The sequence below is a fragment of the Cuculus canorus genome, chromosome 27 (assembly GCF_017976375.1).
Source record: "Cuculus canorus isolate bCucCan1 chromosome 27, bCucCan1.pri, whole genome shotgun sequence".
Lineage (NCBI taxonomy): Eukaryota > Metazoa > Chordata > Aves > Cuculiformes > Cuculidae > Cuculus > Cuculus canorus.
The window spans coordinates 6,300,132-6,314,506 of NC_071427.1; the positions used below are offsets into that span (position 1 = coordinate 6,300,132).

Sequence of the window (14,375 nt, forward strand, 5' to 3'; positions counted from 1 at the left end):
CCGCATCCCACTCCCCATCCCAATTCCCCCCCTGCTTCCATCCCACCCCGCATCCCTGCCCGGCTCTGGGGGACCCCATCCCACTCCCCATCCCCTCTGCTCAGGGCTGGGGGGGGCGAACCAGCCAGAGCACAGGCAGTGGGGTACGAGCAGCCAGGATGGGAGCCCCCCCTCAATGCTGCCGTGTGTGTGTCCCCCCCACTTTGGGGGTCTCCCCTTGTGGTTCCCAAAATCTTGGCTCAGTTTGGAGTCGGCTGGAGCCTGGGAAGGGCTGGGGGGAACACGGGGGGGGCAGCCATGCGGGCGAAAGCGCTGGAACAGGGAGGGGGGAGCAGCAGCAGGGCTGGGATGCGGGAGGGGATGTGGGAAGGGATGCGGGAAGGGATGCAGGAAAGGATGCAAGAAGGGATGCAGGAAAGAATGCAAGAAGGGATGCGGTAGGGGATGCAGGAAGGGATGCAAAAAGGGATGCAGAAGGGTGTGCAGGAAGGGGGTGCAGGCGGGGATAAAGGAGGGGATGCTGGAACCCCTGGGATGCAGGAGAGCCACCAATGTCACCTCCTGTGCTAAATCCCTGCGGACACCCCAACCCACCGCCTCCGAGTGCTCCGTGGGCCAGGGGTGAGGGATGGGAAGCAGAGGGCCTTGGCTCTGGGCTGAGGGAGGGGTTCCCTGGGGGGTCCTTGGCTGCACCCACCTTACACACCCGGCCCTGCACGGCCCCAGGGCAGCTCCCCCCTCCCCAAACCTCTCCCCCCCCCCCCCGAACCTCTCCCCCCCGGTTTGCAGAAGCTTTTCCTTGTGCCCCCCACAGCTCTCCCCTCTCCACTCGGCACCCGAATCCTGGGGGGTCTCAGGAGGATTTGGGGGGCGGTTCAGGCTCTGCAGCCCCCCCCGGGCAGGAGGATGGGACACAGGGCCAGTAGCCAAGCCTGGCCTGGGAGGGGTGCCAGGCTGTCCCCCCCCTCCAGCTGCCAGACGCGGATGCCAAAGGAGGGGATGGCTCCTTGTGGCACCCTTCATCCCCGCTGGCACCGAGCCCGCGCCCCAAAATAGCCGCGGGCACACAATGGGGGGGGGGGGGGCGGGCAGGACCTGGCATGGGGGGTGGAGGGGGGCACATCACTGCTGTGGGGCTTACGGGGTGCCCTGTGCCCCAGGAGACTCCGAACCTGGGGATGGGGAGCCTGGGGGGGTCCCCCAGGGTGACAGAGTGAGGGGAGGCTCCCAAAAGGTCAGGGAGCAGCGTGCACCCCGCTCGGGTTACAGCCCCCCCCCCCCCGAGCCCCAGGGAACAGTGTGAACCACAGAGCTGTGCTAGGGGGGGGCACGGGGGGAGGAAAGGGGGCACTGGAGGGATGGGGGGGGGTACGGAGGGTGCGGGGGGGGGCGGGGATGCTGGGGCAGCCCCGGGGGGGTGGCATCCTCGGGGGGGGGGGGGGCGGATTTAGGGGATGTAGGGAGGTATGGGGGTGTTGTCGGGCAGGATGGAGAGATGTGGGGCAGCCCCGGGGGGGCAGGATTGGGGGGATAGGGGAAGTCCCTGGGGGGGGGGGGGTGTCAGGAATGCCGGGCAGCCCCGGGAGGGGGTTGGCATCGCGGGAGGGGGGGCAGGATTGGGGGGAGACGGGGGTGTCGGGCTGGATGGGGGCATGCAGGGCACCCCCGGGGTGGGGGGGCGAGACTGGGGGGGATACAGGGCACCCCCGGGGGGGTTGGCATCACGGAGGGGGACGGGATTGGGGGGGATTAAGGGGGTGTCGGGGGTGATGGGGGGATGCAGGGCAGCCCCGGGGCGGGGGGCGGGGGATGCCGGGGCCCCGCCCGGCGGCCGGGATGCTCCGTGCCCCACAGCGGGGGGGTGGCAGTGCCCTCCCCCGCCCCCCCTGCCCCCCCCCGGGCGCGGCCGGACACGCGTGGCCGCGCTGGGGGAGCCGCGCAATTAAAGGGGCCGTGAGCGCCGCGCTCCGCTCCGCCGCCTTTGTCCCTCCTCCTCCGCCTCCCGGTGGTACCGGGGCCCCCCCCACCCCATGCACCGGCCCCCACCATGCCCGAGCCGCCGGTTGCAGCGCAAGACGGGGACCGGTCCCGGGAGCGAACGGAGCCGGTGCCCCCGGCCGGCGTCCTGGGTAAGGGGGGGGGGGACACGGGGGGTACGGGGGGACCGGGCCCGGCGCGGGGGGGCTGCGGGGCTCGGGAGGGGCTCGGGGGGGGCCTTCGCTGCGGTTCGATGCGGATAACGGCGGAGATGGGCCGGGATGCGGCGCCCCGGGGATGGCGGGGGGGGGGGGGCGAGGATGCCGGCGGGGATCTGAGCCCCCCACCCTGCTCTGGGCTCCCCACCACAGCCGCCCCCTGCCCCCCCCGGGGGTCCCATCCCTGCACCCCCATGGTGGGACCCTCCCGGTCCTGCCCCTCCCTGGGGTGGGGGCCACGCACGGGGCTGTGTCCCCAGATGCACCAGCATCCCCCCAGCACCGCACCCGCAACCCCCCCGTGTCACCCCCAGCCCAGGCAGCCCCCCAGGAAGGTCTTGGTTGCCCCCCCAGCCCAGCTCTGTGCCCCCCAGGAGAGGGGCAGGGTGTGCAGGACAGGGGCTGTGTAGGGGGGTCCCCAAGCGGCAGCAGGAGGGGAGGGGTCCCTGGCAATGGGGGGCAGGGGGGCAGCAGGGGGTCTTTAAGCTGGGGCTGGAGGTTGAGGGGTCCCTGGAAATGGGGGGGCTGGGGTGGGGGTCTCCAAGCTGGGGCTGAAGGTGAAGGGTCCAAGGTGCGTGGGGGGGGGAGGGCTTTGTTGGGGGTCCTGTAGCTGAGGCCGGAGGTTGAGGGGTCCCTGGTGATAGGGGGGGGGCGGTAGGGGGGTCCCCAGGGCAAGCAGGGCCTGCTGCCCCCTGTGCAGCCGAGCAGGACTCCCGCCCGCGGGAGGGTGACCCACTTTGTGCCCCCCCGGGGAGGCCGCCCGTGGCAGGCGGCATCGCTGCTCCCCCAAATGCCCCTTCCCGGCGGTGGGGGGCTCTGCTCGGTAGTGGGGCAGCAGCGTGTGTGTCCCCCCCCCCGGCACGCTGCAGCTCCCGTGACCTTATCCCGGAGAGCCAAGGTGAGCGGCACCGCTTTGGCGTGCCGGGGGGAGCGGGGACGGGGGGACATGGGGCTGGGATGCTGGGGGGCTCCATCCCTGGCGGATGCAGGGATGGGATGTTGGGGGGCTTCATCCTTTGGGGGTGGGGATGGCAGGACATGGGGCTCAGGTGCTTGGGGGCTCCAATGCTTGGGGGCTCCATCCCTGGGGAAGCGTGGACGAGCGGGAAGGGAGGGACACAGGGCTGGGATGGTGGGGGGCTCCATCCCTGGGGAAGCAGGGATGAGCAAGAATGGGGGGGTCACAGAGCTGGGATGTTGGGGGCTCCATCCCTGGGGGAGCAGGGACAGGGGGACACTGGGCTGGGATGTTGGGAGCTCCATCCCTGCCCACGGACCCCATGTGCCAGGTTGGTGACGGCACCAGGTGCCGGGAGGGGTCCGGGGGCTGCTCTGGGTGGCAGTGGGGCGGGAAGGACCCATGGGTGCAGCGGGGCGACGGCAGCGTCAGGCCCCTCATGCCCAGCCCCACGCTTGGCCCTGGGGACCCCTCCGCTCCCCCACATCTTTTCCCTTAACCTCAGTCAGGAAACCCCCTCCTGCGCCCAGCGCCGAGCCTTGGGGTGTGCGCCCGCCCCGTGCACCCCATGGCATTGCCCCACTTTGCACACGCGTGTGCAGGCTCCGCTGTGCCCGGGTGTCGCTGCTCCACAGTGGGTATAAATAATTCAGGGTGGGTGAGCTCACCCAGCCCAGCGCCGCGCAGCAGCGCCGCGGGGCCCGGGGCACGGGGGGTGCAGGATCGGCCCCGCTCTGGGGTGTCTGCTTGGCAGCCTGGCACCGTCCCCGGCTCTCGCCCACGGCACCAGCACAGGGAGCCCTTTCAGAGCCCGCACCGTGGCTCCTTCCTGCAGCCAGCTCAGGCAATGAGTTTGTCAGGTCTCAGCCCGGCTGGCGGTGGGAGCTCTGCTCTGACCCCAGACCGGGGGGTTCAGGGGTGCGCAGAGGTGGGGTACAACCCCCAGGAGCAGCGTCCGGAGCAGGTTTGGTGTTTCCTGTTTTTCGGGGTTGGCAGGTCCAGTGTGAGCAGCGTTTCCGGAGCCCCGGGACCGTCCCAGCCCTGGGGCAGTTGGAGTGGCTGTGACATCCCCTGGGCATCGGTCCCCACGCCCCATCCTGGCTCTGCCAACCGGGCTTAGGAAGGGAAACTGAGGCACAGAGGTGGCCGGGGCGCTGCTGGTGTAGAGCAGGGAGAAACAGGGTCCTGTGGCGGACACCCCTATTGGCAGCAACAAGGGGCCTCATCCTGCCCTCCCTGCCAGCTCCAGGCAGCGTTTGGGATGCTCCAGGCCCCCATCCCCCCTGCGGGGCGCGATGGGGACGCCGGGCGCGGGGATGGCACATCCCCACGGCGTGGGTACCCGGCAGCAGGGCAGAGGCTGTGTCCTCGCCCTCGCCGAGGGGTGACAAGAGGATCCTGGGGACCATCCCCATCCTGCCTCGCTGCGGCGGCGCAGGGCCTCCCTGGGTTTCCATGGAAACCGGCTGCTTTTTTGCACTCCCCATTTTTCCTGCATTTTCCCATCTCGGGGAGCCGCGGCCGTGCCGGAGGGGCTGCGGGCAGAGGTGAGCGGGGACGGGGGCTGCAGCGGGGCACCCCGGGTCATCCCGCAGCGGCCGGGGCGCGCTGCCAGCTCCTCTCCAGCAGCTGTCGGGGCCTTTTTGGGAACCCTGAGCTGCCGGAGGAGAAACCTGAGCCCGGGACAGCGTCACCACGAGCAGGGCCATGACTGCTGCCATGGGCGCTGCTGGGGGCCCACCGGGGTGGGACAGGGGTCCCTGCGCCCATCGCAGGCTGAGGTGTCGGTGCTTCATAGTCTGGTTCCCAGTGTCGGGGGTGGGGAGTGCCCTGTGGGGTCCCACGGGTGCTCATCCCATCCATCTGTCATCCATCCATCCATCCATCCATCCATCCATCCATCCATCCATCCTTTCCTCCGGCAGATAAGCTCTTTGGGAAGCGGCTGCTCCAGGCTGGGCGCTACATCATGTCCCACAAAGCCTGGATGAAGACTGTGCCCACGGAGAACTGCGATGTGCTCATGACCTTCCCAGGTAGGGAAGTGCCTGGGTACCCGGGGCAGGGCGTGACGGTGCCGGTGTGGAGCGCCTGGATGGTGGCACGGAGCCACGGGGCACATGGGGGACGTGGAGAGGGATGGGGAGCAGGATGGGGGATGCGGAGAGGGATGCGGAGAGGGATGGGGGATGCGGAGAAGGATGGGGACCAGGATGGGGGACGCGGAGAGGGATGGGGACCAGGATGGGGGACGCGGAGAGGGATGGGGACCAGGATGGGGGATGCGGAGAGGGACGGGGACCAGGATGGGGCTCACAGAGGAATGGGGACTGACATGGGAGACGTCAACTGCTCTGACTGACACCATCCAGACACCACCGACGATCACACGCTGCTCTGGCTCCTCAACCACATCCGCCTCGGCATCCCCGAGCTCATCGTCCAGGTCCGCCACCACAAGCACACCCGCGTCTACGCCTTCTTCGTCACTGCCACCTACGAGAGGTAGGGTGTCGGCCGCGTCCCTGGTCCCCGCCGTGTCCCCCAGCCGTGTCCCCAGCTGTGTCCCCTCTCCTGGCAGTTTGCTGCGTGGGGCCGATGAGATCGGGCTGCGAAAGCCGGTGAAAGCCGAATTCGGTGGAGGCATGCGGAGCTTCTCCTGCGAGGAGGATTACATCTACGAGAACATCGAGAATGAGCTTTACTTCTTCACCTCTCAGGTGGGATGTGGAGGGATGAGGGACGGGGGGCAGGGATCCGGGGATCCGGGGATCCAGGGATGCATGGATGCTGGGAAAGGATGCAGTGACACAGGGATGCTGGGAAAGGATGTGGGGATGCAGAGATGTGGGGCAGGGAAGGCAGGTCCTCTCCCCCTCCCTGCATGAAGAAGGGGAATGGGGAGCCCCCAGAGCCCATCTGGGGACCGAGCCAGCTGTCCCCAAGCTGGGGACAAGACAGGTCCAGGGAGGGGACAGGACAGGGGCTGGGGACACAGGTGTGGCAGGAGAGGGGCAGTGGGACCATCGCCCGGCGCTCAACTCCACCGTGGTGCGGCAGGAACGGCAAAACATCATCAGGTACTGGCTGGAGAACCTGCGCGCCAAGCAGGGGGAGTCGCTGCACAACATCCATTTCCTCGAGGGGCAGCCCATCAGTGAGTACCGCTCCTCTGCCCATCCTGCACCGCCGCGGCCCCGCACACACGCGCCCATCGAGGGTCGCTGCGTGTCTCTGTCCTCGGCGCTGGCGGTGGTGGCGGCACGGTGGCAGCACCAGGGTTGAGCACAGAGCCCCGGTGTGCCGTGGTCACCTCAAACCCATCCTTCCCACTGTCCCTGCCCAAAGCTCTCCATGCCGGGACCATCCGTGGCGGTCCAGGGTGGGCTCGCAGTGTCCCCACAGCCCGTCCCTCACCCTGTGCCCCGCGGCGCAGTCCCGGAGCTGGCGGCCCGCGGTGTCATCCAACAGGTCTTCCCGCTGCACGAACAGAGGATCCTCAAGCGGCTGATGAAGTCCTGGGTGCAGGCGGTCTGCGAGGTCCAGCCGCTCGGTGAGGTGCTGGTGGGGGGTGGTAGGGGGTGTCTGGGGGTCCCAGCCCCACTCACGCCCCTCTCGGCCCCCCTAGATGAGATCTGCGACTACTTCGGGGTGAAAATCGCCATGTACTTCGCCTGGCTGGGCTTCTACACCTCGGCCATGGTCTACCCCGCTGTCTTCGGCTCCATCCTCTACACCATCACCGAGAGTGACCAGGTGAGAGAGGTGGGGAATGGGATCAATCCCCACATTTGGAGGCTGGGGGGTTCCATCCCTCCTTGCTCCAGGTGTTTCCTTTGATGCTGTAATCTCTGCTGAGCTGGAAGGCAACCAGACCCGTGGTGGTGGGGTCAGAGCAGCACCATGCAGCTCCCCAGGGCTGGAGGGGTGGTGTCAGGGCTGGGAGGGGACAAACCACGGTGCAGTCGGTGCCATCCATCCCGCAGACCAGCCAGGACATCTGCTGCGTGGTCTTCGCCATCTTCAATGTCGTCTGGTCCACCCTCTTCCTCGAGGAGTGGAAGCGCCGCGGGGCTGAGTTCGCCTACAAGTGGGGGACATTGGACACCCCAGCTGAATCCATCGAGGAGCCGCGGCCCCAGTTCAGGGTGAGCCCTGGGGACAAGGGGTTCCCACGCCTTGTTGGGGTCCCTGGGGCTCAGTCCGGCTCCCCCTGAGCCACGCAGCCCTGGGGGAGGCACCTTCGTGATCAGCCCCCGATCCAGCGGGAGGTGTCCCTGCCCATGGCAGGGGTGGAACTGGATGGGCTTTGAGGTCCCTTCCAACCCAACCCATTCTACGGTTCTACGGCACCGTTTGTCCCTGCACCCCGAGGGTCTGCGCCGGGTCCCACCGCAGGGAGGGTCCCACACCATCGTGTCCCCCCCATCAGGGCATTAAGAGAATCAGCCCCGTGACCAGCGCGGAGGAGTTTTATTACCCGCCGTGGAAGCGCCTGCTCTTCCAGTGCCTGGTCAGCCTCCCCATCTGCCTCACCTGCCTCTCCATCGTCTTCCTCCTCATGCTGGGCTGCTTCCACCTCCAGGTGGGTCCTCGCCCCTCTGCGCGCGGCCGCCGGCTCCTGCCTCGCTGACCCCATCCCTGTCCCCGCAGGAGTTTGTGCTGAGCATCAAGGAGCTGCCCCGCATCCTCCGTTTCCTCCCCAAAATCGTCCTGGCCGTCATCATCAGCGCCTGCGACGAGGTTTACAAGAAGGTCGCCTACTGGCTGAACGACATGGGTGCGTGGGGGTGGCACCCAGGGGTGCTGCTGGCAGAGCTGGGTGCCAGGACCCCCCCTGAACCCCTCCTTTTCTCTGCTTTGCAGAGAACTACCGCCTGCAGAGTGCCTACGAGAAACACCTCATCATCAAAATGGTCCTGGTGAGAGGGGGCCGGGGGGGGTTGGAGGGGACCGAGGGGGTCCCAGCAGCCGCCACTGTGCTCACCCCCCCCTCTGCTTCTCCCGCAGTTTCAGTTTGTAAATTCATACCTGAGTCTTTTCTACATCGGTTTCTACCTCAACGACATGGAGCGGCTGAAGGAGGTAAGGGGCCGTGCCCGGGGAGCCCCCCGGCATTGCCCGGACAGACAGACAGATGTCCTCAACCCCAGCCCTGCCACCATCCCCTCCTGGGATGTCCCCGCAAGCCCCCGCCGCCACCCCTGGCTGCTGCATCCCCTGCTCCTGCTCACGGTCTCTCTCTGTCTGTCTGTCTGTCTGTTCTTCTGTCCCTTCCACAGCTCCTGCTCATCTTCTCTCTCTCCCAAAGCCTCGTGCGTCAGCTCAAAGAGGCTCTCCTTCCCTTCATCCTCCTCCACCTCCACCTCTCCCTCATCTTCATTAAGACCCTCCTGGGCTTTTGCTGGAAACTGGGAGTATCCAAAGTAGGAGCTGGGGGGGGGCTGGGCATCCCCTTACACCCCATCTTGGGACCCTGGGGAGGGAGACAACAAAATCCTGGAATGGTTTGGGTTGTAGGGACCTCAAAGCTCATCCAATCCCACCCCCTGCCATGGGCAGGGACACCTCCCACTGGATCCGGGGCTCCAAGCCCCATCCAACCCGGCCTGGAACACCTTGAGGTGGGTGTCCCCATCCCCAGCTCTGCTCCAGCCGGCAGTGGCACCTGCAGTCCCAGCACCACTGAGGTTCCATCCCATCAGTTGTCAACAACGAGGAGGGGGAACCACCAGGCTTGGGTGTCCCGTTCCACCCGCGTGGCCACTGGGAGGAGGAAGGACCCCATGGGCGCAGGCGATGGGGATGCGGGGATGCAGAGTCCCCTGGTGACAGCGTGCGCTCCGTGTCCCCGCGCAGATGTTGGCCACGCTGCTCATCACCCGCCAGTTCCTGCAGAACGTCAGGGAGGTGTCACAGCCCCACCTTTATCGCCGCCTGCGCCGGGGAGACCTCAACCTCCACAACCTCCGCCAGCTCGCCCACACCATCCTCCGCCTGCTCGCCCCTCGCCGCCAGCCCCCAGCCCCCTCCGAGGGGTCGCGGGGGGAGAAGAAGTGTCTGAACGGGGGCTGCGGGGTGCCGGAGGAAGAGGAGGAGGAGGAGGAGCGGCGCGAGTCGGACTCGGAGGAGGAGAGCGCCTTGGATTGCGGGTTGAAGCTGAAGAAGGTGAGCTTCATCGAGAAGGCGGAGCGGCGCGGCGGGGAGCCCAGCGGCCCCGAGGAGGAGAGCTTCCTCGAGGAAGGCAGCCCCACCATGGTGGAGAAGGGCATGGACCCCGCGTCCGTCTTCGAGCTGTGTGAGGATGAGGAGGAGGCTGAAGGTCCTCCTGGCAGCCCCATCAAGGCCGCAGAGCCGGCGGTGGTCCTGCGGGCTGGCAGGAGGAGACGGGAGGCTGAGAGCCGGGAGGATGAGGAGGGTGAGGAGGAAGGACGGAAGCGCAACCGGGCATCGTGGATCGACCCACCGGAGGAGGACTACTCCACGCAGCTGACGCAGGCGGAGGTGGAGAGCTGCATGAAGAAGTACGAGGTGAGCGGTCCCAAGGGGCACACGGGGCGGATGGGGTGGTGTCCCCCCTGGCCACATCACAACATAGAATCATTAAGGTTGGAAAAGACCTCTAAGCTTATCCAGTCCAATACAACCGTCCCTACTAAACCTTATCTCAAAGTGCCATGTGCTCTTCCTCCTCATCTTCCTCCCCAGGACACCTTCCAGGACTACCAGGAGATGTTCATCCAGTTTGGCTACGTGGTGCTCTTCTCCTCCGCCTTCCCCCTCGCTGCCATGTGCGCCCTGGTGAACAACATCATCGAGATCCGGAGCGACGCCTTCAAGCTGTGCACAGGGCTCCAGCGTCCCTTCGGCCAGCGTGTCGAGAGCATCGGGCAGTGGCAGGTGGGTGGGGGGCGGTGGGGGTGCCTGCTGGTGGCCCTGGCTGGCCACGGGCTCATCCCTGGCACCATCGCTCTTGCAGAAGGTGATGGAGGCCATGGGCGTCCTGGCCATCGTGGTCAACTGCTACCTGATAGCTCAGTGCGGGCAGCTCCAGCGCCTCTTCCCCTGGCTCAGCCCCGAGGGAGCCATCATCTCCGTGGTGGTCCTGGAGGTACGGTGCCTGGGGCTCGCACCCCCTGCCCGCTCTACAGTGTCTGCTATCATAGGGTCTCCTGGTGCGTGACAAGGTGTTACCTTGGCTCCAACAAAGCCTTGGGGGGCTCACAGACCTTCCCCTCCACGGAAGGGGTCTCAGCCCCAGGCAGCTCCCTGATGGTGGTGGGTGCTGCCGAGCAACTCAACGGGGTCTGGAGTCCCCTTGGGTGGTGCTGTGGGTTCTCTCCGCTCCCCCATCCCTGGTGGGGTATGTTTTGGGAGGAGGTCACCATGCCGAAGGGACCAGGGCATGCTCAGGTTTGTTTCCTCCACAGCACTTTGCCCTGCTCCTGAAGTACGTCATCCAAGTGGCCATTCCCGACATCCCTGCCTGGGTGGCTGAGGAGATGGCCAAGCTGGAGTACCAGCGCCGTGAGGCCTTCAAGGTAGGTAACGCTGAGGTGGGAGCCTCCTTGGGGCAGAGCACAGAGCCAGGAGGCTCCGTCGCTCTTGGTCCTGTGTCCAGTTCTGGAATCCCCAACACAAGAAGGAGATGGAACTGTTGGGATGGGTTCAGAGGAGGCCATGAAGATGATCCAAGGGCACCTCCCGTATGAGGACAGGCTGAGAGAGCTGGGGTTGTTCAGCCTGGAGAAGAGAGGGCTCCGGGGAGACCTTAGAGCAGCTTCCAGTGCCTGAAGGGGCTCCAGGAAAGCTGAGGAGGGGCTCTGGATCAGGGAGTGCAGGGAGAGGATGAGGAGGAATGGCTTTAAATTGAAAGGGGGAAGACTTAGATTAGACATTAGGAAGAAATTCTTCACACTGAGGGTGGGGAGGCCCTGGCCCAGGTTGCCCAGAGCAGTGGTGGCTGCCCCATCCCTGGAGGGGTTCCAGGCCAGGTTGGATGGGGTTTGGAGCCCCTGATCCAGTGGGAGGTGTCCCTGCCCATGGCATGGGGTGGGACTGCATGGGCTTTGGGGTCCCTTCCAACCCAACCCATTCCATCGTTCTATGATCCCTGGGGTCCGTGGGCTCCCCGAGGTGTCCCTGGCGCTGACGCTCCTCGTTGACAGAAGCACGAGCGGCAGGCGCAGCACCACTTCCAGCAGCAGCAGCGGCGCAAGCGGGAGGAGGAGGAGCGCCAGCGGCACGCCGAGTACCAGGCCCGCAAGGAGCGCGAGTCCAGCCGCGACGAGGCCAAGGCCGAGGCCGCCGGGCAGGACCCGGCCCAGGAGAAGAGCCAGAGCAAAGGGAAGGGCTCCGGAGGTTCCTCGCACGGCTCTGACAAACCCAAGCGACCCAGCTCCCTCCTGGCTACCAACAACGTGATGAAGCTGAAGCAGATCATCCCGTTGCAGGGCAAGTTCCTCTCCGGGGGAAGCGGAGCTGGTGGCACGGCCACCGCCAGGTCCCCCCAGTCCCCCACGGGCAGCGAGAACAAACTCCCCGGCTTCCTCAGCTTCAAGTTCCTGAAATCGCCCGAGACTAAGAGGGACACGGGGACCGAGAAGGTCCAGTCGCCCACCAAGCCGTTCAATCCCGGCAAGCTCTTCAACTTTGGCAAGTCCGAAGGGGCCGGGGGCAACGGCGCTGCGGCCACCGCGTCCCCACAGCCCCGTCCGGGCCCCTCGGCGGACACGGGCGAGCGGCCGGTGCCCAGCAAGTCCCATCTCAACGGGGTGCCCGAGGAGGGCAGCCGAGAGGAGCCGGAGAGCAGAGCCGAGGAGGAGAGCGGGGGCTATAAACCCTAAGCAGACATTTTGGGGCGGTGGGAGCGATGCGGGGCTGCCCGCTCCCCTCTCCGGGCAGCCGCGGATATCGTCACCCTCTCGCCTCCCCTCGCCGTCGGCTGCAGGGAGGGCAGTGCTGACCCCTTGCCCTGCACCATCCCCCTCTGCCGCGTCCCCTCAGCCCCTCCGCTGGACCCGCTGCCACCCCGGCCACAGCCCCGGCGAGGACCCGGCCGCGTCCTGCACCACGGACACCAGTCTTCAGATGGAGCGTCCCGACAGCTTTCCCTCCCGCGCCTCCCCACGGATCACGGGTGGGACATGTCCTGGTCCGGCCGTGTGCCGCGAGCACAGGGTCTCGGCCGCCGGCGCTGTACTCACCTCCGCGAGGCGTCGGCCCTGGGAGATGCCACGGTTCAGCCCGAGGAGACACAGGGGAGCTCGGCGCCGCCAGATCCACCCGGACCGGCTCGCCAGGCCGAGCACCCAAATCTCTGATCGTGGAGACCACAGTGCTTGAAGGAGCGGCAGCGAGAGGAGCCCGATTCACCCGTGCCTACAGCCGCTGCTGTACAGCCATTGCCCGGGGTGCCGCGGCACCAGCCGTGCCCTGCTCCCTCCCGCTCCCGGCAGCCTCCGCGTGGATCCCTTCCCAACACCAGGACATTTTCCTGCCCAAAACCTGGAGAGCCGGGAGGGAAGGGGGTGAGCGGCCAGCGCCAGCCCCCTGGATTCCCATGCATGGGCAGCATCTCTTGCACTAAAACCAAACCAAATCCCAACGCCAGTGACTCTTTCTCCCATTCTTCACTCGAGGGCTCGAGGCAGCGGAGGTGAGATCTGGCACCGGCGATGGCAGAGCCCAGCCGGACGCAGGCAGCGGCCACAGTGACTGCAACGTGAGCCGGGACAGTCCTTTCCCCTCTCCGCTTTCTTATTTCACGGAATTATTTTGCAATAAGGCACGCCGGAGCACGGGAGAAGAACTGGGAATGGGGAGGGAAACAGGAGCCTCTCTGTAAGGGCAGGGTGGGGGGTGGGAGCAGCTTCGCTTCTGCCACGGCGAAGGTTTTGCCATGGCTGGGTTAGTCGTAGTGCTTTAACAGCCGCTCCCCTCGCTCCGGCTCCGCGGGGAGGGGGCTGCAACGCGGCTGCTCCTCGCTTGCCGGGGGCTCTGCTCGGTGCTGCTTCGCTTTAAGGGCCAGGGTGGGGTGGGGGCAACCCAAGGGTGACCTGGCTGGGGTTATCCGACCCTGCCGGCTCCCTCCCGCCCCTTGGCACCAGCTCTGCTCTCCACCAACCATTCCCAACGGAAGAAGGGGAGCCGAGGGGGGCCCGGGCAGCCGCCCCATCACTGTGCCTGGTCCAGGCCCGGGCGCTTACGCGGGGTCTTTGCACCCCTCTCTCCCCAGGGCCTGGGCTGTAGAAAACGTCAGGTTGTGTTTTTCCCCCCCGTCTCTTTCCACATATCATGTAATTTGGTTTTTTTGGTCTTTGAATCAAGCCATTTTATACAGCAATAAGGGCAGGAGAGGGTGAAGGCTTCACCTGCTGCTCTGCTTACCCGCACAGGAGCCAAGGTGCTGCCAGTGGTCCGACACGGGCAGGGGGATGCTCGCCAGGGCTGCTGCAGCAGGGGCAAGAAAACGGTTACTGAGGGTGGGGAGGCCCTGGCCCAGGGTTGCCCCAAGAAATCATGGCTGCCCCAGCCCTGGAGGTGTTGAAGGCCAAGTTGGATGGGGCTTGGAGCAACCGGATCCAGGGGAAGAGGGGTGGAACTGGATGAACTTCAAGATCCCTTCCAACCTAAACCATTCTGTGATCCCCGTGTCAGCTGGGGACAGCCCTGAGCTCGGCTACCCTGGGATGGCAGGGCCAGGGCTGGCTCCCCCTGGACAACAGCAGAGCCCTCTCCCTGGGGCACACGGGGCCCCTGATCCCACCTTGCCCTCCCATTCCCGCTCCTGGGTGCGAGGAGCAAAGATATGGGAGAGATTTCTGGGAAACAGGAGACCCAGCGAGACCAGCACTACCACAGCCATGCTTCCTGCCGATGGCAGGAGAAGAAGAGGAGTGCTGGTCTCTTCTCCCAAGTTAACAAGCGATAGGACAAAAGGAAACAGCCTCAAAGTTGCACCAGGACCCCTGAACCTGAACCCCACCCCACGCACGGCCCCCCAAGATGGGGCACAGCCACAGAGCTCTCCTTTCCCCATCCCATTTCATTTCTCTACTTGGGTTTGGCTGGTCGGGTCGGCTCTGCCCATCTCGGACACATGCTGGTCTCATAGGGAGTTTGTTTTATCCCATTTCCCTCCCAAGAGTAACAGTTCTGGTACCATCAATTCATGCAAAATCAGTTCTGGAGGAGAGGGCAGAGTCTCTGCAGCCCAGGGC

The 14,375-nt window shown here is 66.2% G+C and overlaps 1 protein-coding gene across 4 annotated transcripts; it reads left to right on the forward strand.

The window, feature by feature from the left end:
- The first annotated feature begins 1,908 nt into the window (after nucleotides 1–1,908).
- ANO8 (anoctamin 8) lies at nucleotides 1,909–13,821 on the forward strand. 4 transcript variants are annotated; one of them, XM_054050117.1, is made up of 18 exons: nucleotides 1,909–2,129; nucleotides 5,079–5,189; nucleotides 5,526–5,658; nucleotides 5,735–5,873; nucleotides 6,214–6,310; nucleotides 6,590–6,706; nucleotides 6,782–6,909; nucleotides 7,140–7,301; nucleotides 7,586–7,738; nucleotides 7,807–7,933; nucleotides 8,020–8,075; nucleotides 8,164–8,238; nucleotides 8,436–8,579; nucleotides 9,013–9,684; nucleotides 9,862–10,053; nucleotides 10,133–10,264; nucleotides 10,584–10,694; nucleotides 11,322–13,821. In XM_054050117.1, exons 1-18 carry the CDS (start codon nucleotides 2,048–2,050, stop codon nucleotides 11,997–11,999), a joined length of 3,309 nt encoding a protein of 1,102 aa, XP_053906092.1. In that variant the 5' UTR covers nucleotides 1,909–2,047; the 3' UTR covers nucleotides 12,000–13,821. The 4 variants fall into 4 exon arrangements, with proteins under 4 accessions (XP_053906092.1, XP_053906093.1, XP_053906091.1 ...); XM_054050118.1 differs by lacking the exon at nucleotides 1,909–2,129 and adding an exon at nucleotides 3,760–4,117; XM_054050114.1 differs by lacking the exon at nucleotides 1,909–2,129 and adding an exon at nucleotides 4,145–4,700.
- The last annotated feature ends 554 nt before the right edge of the window (nucleotides 13,822–14,375 follow it).